Genomic DNA, 8,789 nt, shown 5'->3' on the forward strand with positions numbered 1-8,789 from the left:
TTCTTAAAAACTTGGGGATCCAAACACCCACGCTAGTTTTTACTCACAATCTATCAGCCTGTTCGGCTGGCTGGGCTGGATCGTGGATTATTTACTGCTGATTGGTTTGGCTGGTTTGATGTGAGAGAAAAATATTATTCCAGCTTATAATCCACGATTGTATACGATCATTTACGGGCTACCGAACAGGCCGTATATTTTAGAAACTAGAAGCAAAAACTAGTTTTAAAGAATGTGAAACTTATCCAAACATGGTCTAAGTCATTCCAATTTTATTGAAAAATAAAAACATCTTAAGTTTGACCAAAATTATTGAGAGATTTACACATATCTATGACAATATATAGGTATGCTATGAAAATATAACAAGTAAAGAGGACCACCGGAGCAAAACTCAAAGAGATAAATCTGTTTCATTTCCATTTCTTCTTCTTATTATCCACCACACGAATAGTGAATCACTGTAGAGCTATTCTGCAGCAATTCCACGAGAACAATACGGAGATCGTGCGTGACACGAGGGCGGTATCACTAGATCTCTTCAGGAACCGTGCCGCGCCTGAGCGACTCGGCGATGCCCGTGGCGAGGCAGTAGGCGACGGACTGGATGGTGACCATGGGGTTGACGCCCACGGCGCTGGGCAGGACGCTGCCGTCGCACACGTACAGGCTCTCGGCCTCCCAGCTCTCGCCGCGCGCGTCCACGGCGCCGTCCCGGGCCGTGGCGCCCATCCGGCAGCTGCCCATCTGGTGCGCCGTGCAGCACAGGCTCCACGCCTCGGCCTTCGACTGGGGCCCGCGCACCACGTCCACGCCGTCCAGGAACTCCTCCAGCGCGGCCTCCGTGGTGCCCCTGCACGCGAACCGCTGCCCGTCGCTGCGGTGGGTGCCGATCTCCACTGCGCCCGCGGCCGCCAGGACGCGCAGCGCGCGGCGCAGGCCCTCGCGCATGTTCTCCCGGTCCGTGGCGTCCAGGTGGTACGCGACCCGCCGCTCTCCGTGCACGGTGCCGGACCCGCGGTCCCTCACCATGGAGAAGAGGTGCACCGTGCGGCCGTACCTGAGCATCCGCTCCTTCATGTCGCTCCCGGACACCCAGGGGAACTGCGTCCCCGCGCCGGCCAGGCCCATCGCCGGCGTCTCGAGGATGGCGCGGGCCGGAGCGCCCGGAGCGCCTTCCACCTTGTGCAGGCCCGTGATGATGCCGCCCTCGTACATCTTGCCCTTGAGGTCCGGCATGGTGTCCGGGAAGTAGCCCCACACCAGGGCCGTCGGGTGGAGGTGGAGGTTCTTGCCGATGTGACGGTTGCTGAGACCGCTCCCGCGCAGCAGCACCGGCGTCAGGAGCGACCCGCACGCCGAGACGGTCGCCCTGGCGTGCACCTCCAGTGTCGTCGTGATCGCCGGGTTGGTGCTCGTCGCCACCACGCCGACGCATCGCTTCGCCCTGCCGTCCGCGCCGCCAGTGCCTGTACGCTCCAGCAGCAGCTTCTCGGCCTTGCACCCCGTCAGGATCACCGCGCCGCGGCTCACCGCGTCGACCAGCCACGTTCTGTCCGTGCCGCGCTTGTCGCCGGTGCGGCAGCCGTAACCGCAGCTGCCGCAGTAGTGCCCCTCAGACGAGTTCCTCGACACCGACTCTACCTTGTACCCGAGCTTCTCGCACCCCTTGCGGAGGACCTTGTTCTGGAGCCCTTCCTCCACGCACCCGGCCGTCACGCCGAGCCGCTCGAATACCTTGTCCATGGCGGCGGCGTACTGGTCGGTGGCGAACAACGGGAGCCCCTGCTCGCGCGCCCACTCCCCGCGAACTTCGTCGGGGGTCTTGATGCAAGCTGACCAGTTCACCGCCGTGCCGCCGCCGACCGTCGAGCCTGCCAGGAGTAGGGCACTGCCGCTGAGGGTGCTGACGAACCCTCCGCCCTCGTAGAGATGCTCCATCGACGGCGCCTCGACGGCCGTGTAATCCCGCGCCGTGAAGTAGTTTCCTTTCTCGATGACGACCACCTTGTGCCCCGCCCCCGCGAGCACCGCTGCCGCCACGCCCCCGCCGCAGCCGGAACCGACGATGACGACGTCGCACTCGACCCTGCACACGTTCCGCGCCGCGTCATCGGCCACCGTGAGGCCCTTCGCCGCTAGCAACGACGACAGGGACGCGTCGTTCTCCTTGGTCGTCTCCACGACGCCGTCGTCGAGGGGGCGCTTCTCGGGACGCTCTGATTCCGCCGGCGCCGGCTCTTCGTCGGCCAGGGGCGGGCTGTACCCAATCGCGCGCCAGTGCGGATTCTTTGAGTTCTCATCGGTCTGCAGGGCAAGGACACACACAACATGGATAATAAGGATTCAAATTCAAAAAAAAAAACATGGAACATGAACCTATGCGTGATGCGTCCTTGTCAGGGTTCGTTGATCAGCTGATATCATCATTGGTCTTACAATTCTTGCTTGCGTTCACTAAAAGCGATCTTCAGACAAAGTTATAGCATGTTCCTTTCCAAGTTGTCATTATCAAGATGCTTCAAAAAAAAAGTTGTCATTATCAAGCAGCCTATTCGGTCGGCTGGTTCGTGAGAAGTACTGCTGGCTGATTTGTGCGAGAGAAAAATACTATTCCGACTAAAAATTTACGATCGTTAACGACAAGCCACAGCCAAACGAACAGGCCGAAGATTTCCGTGGTAAAAGAAGATACTAGTAAAGCTGAGGCACATTAAACGCCATCCATCTTGGAAAAAATCACTATCTAATCCCCTTCCTCTGCTTCGACTCTATATTTTTCTTCCATTTTTCTCCTTGACGGCAACTAATTGACAGCAATTGTATCTGGTCACGTTGTTGTACACTTGTACTACTGCTCCATAGCGATGAAGTGAAGTAGTACTGAGCAGTGTCTTCATCGATCTTATCTACAATTCTACGGTGTTGAAGTCTATGAGGGCTGCCGCACAGTACAGACAGCTGAAGGGCTGCCTCATCGTCGACGTTTTATAAGGACGTGGTCGAATGTCGATCGACGAATCCACCACCACGACGATCTGGCGCAGACCCAGACCTGCCTGTGGTCCTTGGTCGTGCTCGTGCATATGCAGATGCAGCGCGGCCAGCGTCACAGACTCGCAGCATCTTCTGGCGGAAAGAAGACGTGCAGCCACTGGCGTCGCCGCTCGTGCACGCACGCACATGCGTTAGCCTCATCGATCGGTGGGCCGGGCCGGCTCATCCCGTGCTCGATGCTACTACTACAGTGCAGCTAGCTAGCGGACGGACAGCATCACAGGCAGCAGCAGAGGCTAACCGACGCGAAAGCCACTGTGTTTCTACCGCGGCACCGGCGGACCACTAGAGTGAGTGGAAATTGCAGGCTTACCCAGGAGTAGAAGACGTAGAGGCAGAAGACCTTGGTGATGACGAAGAACATGCGCAGCGGCGGGAGCAGGGTCTGCCGGCTCCACCGCCGGAGCGCGGCCTCCCGCTGCTCCAGGGGCAGCTCGTCGAACCGGCGCACGAACGGGAACCGCCACGACAGGCACGACCGGGCCCCGCACAGCGCCAGCGAGCCGAGCCGCGTGCCCAGCAGCCACAGCACCGTGCGCACCAGCGCCAGCGCCTCGGGGAGGCACTTGCGCGACATCAGCTCGGCCACCTCGCCGGGCACGGGCGGGTCGGCGGCCGAGGCGAGGAGGAACTCCTCCACGACCTTGTTGTTGCCGTCGCCGTCGCCCCCGCCGCGGCCGCCGTCCTCCTGCGGGTGGTTGTGGCCGTTCCGGCGGTCCGGCGGCAGGGACGGCACCAGCGCGCCGCAGAGGGCGGTGAGCGCGGCCATCTGGGACGCCGAGAACCCGTGGGTGTACCGCTCCCTCTTCGCGCCTCCTCCCCTCAGGAGAGGGTGTCCCCGCTTGTCGCCCGCGCCCATGGCGGCCTCCTGCTGGTGACGAGTGTGTGGCGTTGTACTTGACTACTGGTTCGCGTGGTGATGGAACCCGTGGGCTGCGGCTGAGCTTGAGGGAAGTGGACAAACACAATGGAGGCACCCAGACTTTATAATAGCACAGCATGGAGGTTCAGGTCACCTCGTGCAGCTGCCGCTGCCTCCGCGGCCCGTTCGGCTGTGTTCTAGCTTAATTGCGCTGAATTATCGTGAGATAAAAATATTATTCTAACTAAAAAAAGTCAAACAAGTGGTAAACCTATCGAGGGCTCTACGGCACACACAGCGACAACGACGTGTACCGGGGGGCCGGAGCCGAGCTGTGTACAGTAATTTTCAATGGACTTTCTCACTCTTTGGTTATCTGTCGTTAGCTCTGGATATGTCAGTTTGTTAGTAGCATTGATTAAACAATAGCAACTTCATTAACTGAATGGAGTGATACAGACGTACAGAGTACTTTCTCTAATCGAAGCACTTCTCGTCTGACGGCATCTGGCACGGCCGTAGTTCTAGAATACTGGGACCTGCCTTGCCACACCCTGATGGCGACCTCATCTGGCACGGGCGCACGGCTGGCCCCCGCCCGCCGGCTTCGGGACCGTGTGTGTTGGGAGCTTGTTAGAAAAGTCTGGAGCTGATGGGTGGAATATGGGCGGCGGGGGTTGCAACTAACTGAGAGTTCTGATCCTGGTTCCTGCCGACCTGATCCTCTGTTATTTCGGTTACTAGTTACCGGTTACTGCAGTATAGTGTTGCTTTGCCACTGATGACACGCATGTCGGTACTGTACCTGAAGAAGCTCAGTACCAACCGGCTGCTTGCATGCTTCCGTAGCCTTATGCGACACTGGCGATGTCCGAACGGCGCAGCTGCCTCAACAAGTTAACTACCGGTATATGTATCACTATTCTGTATAAGGGCCTGTTTAAGACACCTCTAACTCTGAGAGCACGTGTAGGCTCACCATTGCATCCGAAAAAAACGAGCTACTATGCACCTTGCAACAACCACCACAAGAAGAATCCGGCGAGGATTCAATGCCCATAGACGATAATCGAAAATCCAGCATTCTGGTTTTCAACCAAAGAAATCACGAGGTGAGGGTTTCGCAACAATACCTTCTAATCAGAACATGGTGTCATGTGACGTGACTATTGTCGGCTACCATAAAAAGGGGTCCTCTAAGCAAGAATCGAAAAAATCGCTTAGACCCTGTAAAAATCAAAGCCAAGGAACAACTACCGGCAAACCCCCACCTTATCCGAGGCTCGGCTGAACCGCCCGGCCCACCTCGAACAGTAGCCCGCCTCACTCGAGGCGGGCTCGGCCCAAAATGAAACCATTAGACCTCGGACGAGGTACCGATTCTCCGACTCGCCCGAGGCCCTGCCCGCCAGGCCTCGGACGAGGTACCGATTCTCCGAATCGCCCGAGGCCCCGCCCTCCAGGTCTCGGACGAGGTACCGATTCTCCGACTCGCCCGAGGCTCCAAACATAAGGCCTCGGACGAGGTACTGATTCTCTGCCTCGCCCGTAAGGCCTCGGACGAGGTACCGATTCTCCGCCTCGCTCGAGACCCCGCATGTAAGGCCTCGGACGAGGTACCGATTCTTCGCCTCGCTCGAGGCCGGCTCGGTAGCCACCCCGTCACTGCCGCCTCGACCGGGACGTCACGTCCAACTAACACAGCCAACCACTCCCGCGACGTCAGCCGAACGACGGCTCGACACAGCGGAGTGACCGACGAGGAGGGAGTCGCATCAACGCCATATTGTCCGGGACAGGACGAGGCAGGGGTTACCGGCCGCTGTGCTCGGCACTGTGCCCACGACTGACATCTATGCGGCACTGTGCTGCCTAACTCCACCTGCTCCAAGGACGGCGCGGCGTGGGGAGTCAAGTCCAGGTCCTTGTAGCCTCGAAATCAACGTACAAAGACCAACTGCTCCCTCCGAGCCTCGGCTATCCGCTTTGGGGTCCCTGTAGCCTCGGGACTCGCGCCCGCCGAGCCCTCCACAATGGTTCAGCCTCGGCACCAACTGGGCCTCGGCTCTCTACGTTGTCAACGTACAGCGACCGGCACGTCGTTCACAGTATGCGCCATGCCCTGCGTCAAGCCATCACAGGAGCTCCCACGTCGCACAGGATCGGGCGTGACCGGTGCGTCGCTCCAGTACACCGAGGACAAGACCGCTCCATCGACCATGCCGCCACAGTGATAAGCTACAGGGCTCGGACATGCCGCCTCTGCTCACGAACACCACGTAGCGAATCCATGTACCGCCCCCGTGCCTTCCTTTGACTATAAAAGGGAGTGACCGGGGCCGCTTCTAGGGAGAGATAGACGAACACGCACGCACAGACAGACAGACGTAGGCACAGACGAACACACACAGACACACACACACGGCAAGCAACGCACTACGCTCTGTAACACACGTTCACTTCCTCACCGCAAGAGATCAACATCTCAAGCAATCCACGCCACTCCACACTCCACGCAGAGATCCGGGACTTGCTCCCTCTCTCGTCCAGCTTGTAAACCCCTACTACAAGCACCTCGGTGCAAGGAATATAAGATCGCTCTCTCAGACTAGACGTAGGGCACCTATTGCCTGAACTAGTATAAACATTATGTCTCTTTGCATCACCATCTGGGATTAGGGGCACGTAGTACACTTTCACTAGTTGGTTGAGGATCCGTCGGACCCAAAACACCGATAGTTGGCGCGCCAGATAGGGGGCATACTGCGTGTCAGCTTCGTCATCCCAACGAGTTCCGGATGGCAGACCCCGTGCGACCACTGCGTCTCGGCATAGTAATCTAGTTCGGGAGCCTAGAGTTCATGTCTCTAGGATGTGAGTACGATATGGTACTCCTCACACCTAGAGCCCCATAGACCAACGACGACACCACGCACCAGTAGCCCAGGCACAGGCGGCGCCCGAGCCGCTGCTCTCGTCATGCTCGCCAGGCACGACGCGGCCGGGACCACCCTGACATCGCGCAAGCTCAGGGCGACGCACTACGCTCCGCCGGTACCCCATGCCCGATTGTTGGTACAGAGTCCCTGGTTGGGGACCTGTCCAGCCTAAGCCTGGGCAAGGGAAAGACACCGGTGGCGCGTAGTGACGCCTCGTCATCAAGCTCTACCCTGCCACCTCCTGAGGAGTCGACTCCGGCTGAGCGAAGCCCGGCGATGGCACCATCCCCGTACCCCTTCGGGTTGAGTAATGCCACCGCCGCCTATGCTTCCGCCTACGCTTCCGCTCACGTGGAGCCCTTAGGACGCCACCAACATTTTGCCCTTGACCTCGACGCCGCTACTTCGACCCACAGCCACGCTGACTCCTCGGAGGAGGATGAGGCGTGGGCTAGAGCGGACTTCTCTGGGCTTCGCGACCCTGAAGCCATGCGCCGCTTCCTAGCCACGAGCGACTACTGCTTCGGCTACTCTGACTCTGATGATGAAGGCACTTACAACCCCATTCGTGAGTGCTTCCACGTCAAGCTTGGGATGCCAAGCATGGGCGATGAGGGCAAAGGGGCAGGTTCTTGCTCCCCGCCCCTCGAGGGGGCGGGCGGCGCCACACCTCCACGCGTCGAGCCCTGGGCAGTGCGGAACAAGAACCTTGCCCCCGAAGAACTTTGATGCCTGGACCTAGAACAGCTCCATGAGCTTCAGGCCAAGGTCGAACAAGACTGACTCCTTCTACAGCAGCTCTGAGACACTCTCGAGCAAGAGCAGTAGGGTCACGGTGATGGTAGAGCAGCCCGACGAAGGGCTCGCGACGTCAACCACCGCATCAACAACGACGAAGGGGACGAGCAACCCCCTATCTTCCATCGTGCTAGCCAGAACATCGTGGCAGCAGCGATGTTAATCCGAACAATGCCTGAGCCCTCTACCTTGGAGGGGCGACGGGTCCATAGCGAGCTCCTCAAGACCACCATGGTACAGCAGCTCACTCGGGCACCGACAGCCAATAGGGCCCCCTCAGTGCATGACCACCTCGGCGACCGATGCGAGGCGCAAGGCGACGGCGCCACGACAACGATGGACCCGCCCGAGGCTACCACCTGCACCGAGGCGGTCGCTACAATAGTGAGGAGGACCACAGTCCTTCTCCTAGGCCACCTGGCCCTCGAGTCTTCAGCAAGGCCATCCGCGCCGTTCACTTCCTGGCCTAGTTTTGGCAACCGGCCAACCTCACAAAGTACAGCAGTGAGACCAACCCTGAGCTGTGGCTGGTTGATTATCGCCTGTCTTGTTAGCTAGGCAGCGCGGATGATGACCTGCTCATCATCTACAACCTCCCCTTGTTCCTGTCAGACTCAGCGTGAGCCTGGCTCGAACACCTCCCTCCCTTGTAGATCCACAACTGGCGCGACTTGGTAAAGGTCTTCGTTGGGAATTTCTAGGGCACATACATGCGCCCCGGGAACTCCTGGGACCTCAAGAGTTATCACCAAAAGCCGTGCGAGTCTCTTCGAGACGTCATCCAATGCTTCTCCAAGCAATGCACTGAGTTGCCCCGCGTCAGTGACTCAAAAATTGTCCAGACGTTCCTCTTCGGCACCTCCTGCCAAGACCTGGTCCGAGAGTTAGGCCAAAACGTGCCGACCTCAGTGGCTGCGCTCCTCGACATCACCACCAACTTCGCCTCGGGCAAAGAGGTTGTTGGGGCCATCTTCCCCGACAACGACGCCAAGGGAAAGCAGAGGGATGAGGCCCCTGGGGCCTTGGCCCCCACCTCCCCAAGAAAAAGAAAAAGGGTTGCCAAGGGAAGCAGGAGGTCCTCGAGGCCAGTCTGGTCGTGGTCGTGGATCACAAGAATCCCCGAGGCCCCGCCA

The 8,789-nt window shown here is 58.8% G+C and overlaps 1 protein-coding gene across 1 annotated transcript; it reads right to left on the reverse strand.

Annotated features, from left to right (window-relative positions):
* Window positions 1–348: 348 nt before the first annotated feature.
* On the reverse strand, window positions 349–4,237 carry LOC136477788 (long-chain-alcohol oxidase FAO2-like). The gene is made up of 2 exons (XM_066476042.1): window positions 3,371–4,237; window positions 349–2,307 (listed from the first exon to the last, which is right to left on the reverse strand). The coding sequence occupies exons 1-2, from the start codon at window positions 3,914–3,916 to the stop codon at window positions 532–534; spliced, it is 2,322 nt and encodes a 773-aa protein (XP_066332139.1). The 5' UTR covers window positions 3,917–4,237; the 3' UTR covers window positions 349–531.
* Window positions 4,238–8,789: the final 4,552 nt, after the last annotated feature.

Source organism: Miscanthus floridulus, chromosome 8 (assembly GCF_019320115.1).
Source record: "Miscanthus floridulus cultivar M001 chromosome 8, ASM1932011v1, whole genome shotgun sequence".
NCBI classification, from domain to species: domain Eukaryota; kingdom Viridiplantae; phylum Streptophyta; class Magnoliopsida; order Poales; family Poaceae; genus Miscanthus; species Miscanthus floridulus.

Excerpts from the sequence above, each read along its gene's own strand:
- LOC136477788 (XM_066476042.1), bottom strand. The coding sequence starts at position 3,916 with ATGGGCGCGGGCGACAAGCGGGGACACCCTCTCCTGAGGGGAGGAGGC. Across the intron at positions 2,308-3,370 it reads TCTACGTCTTCTACTCCTGG|ACCGATGAGAACTCAAAGAA; the intron begins GTAAGCCTGCAA and ends CTTGCCCTGCAG.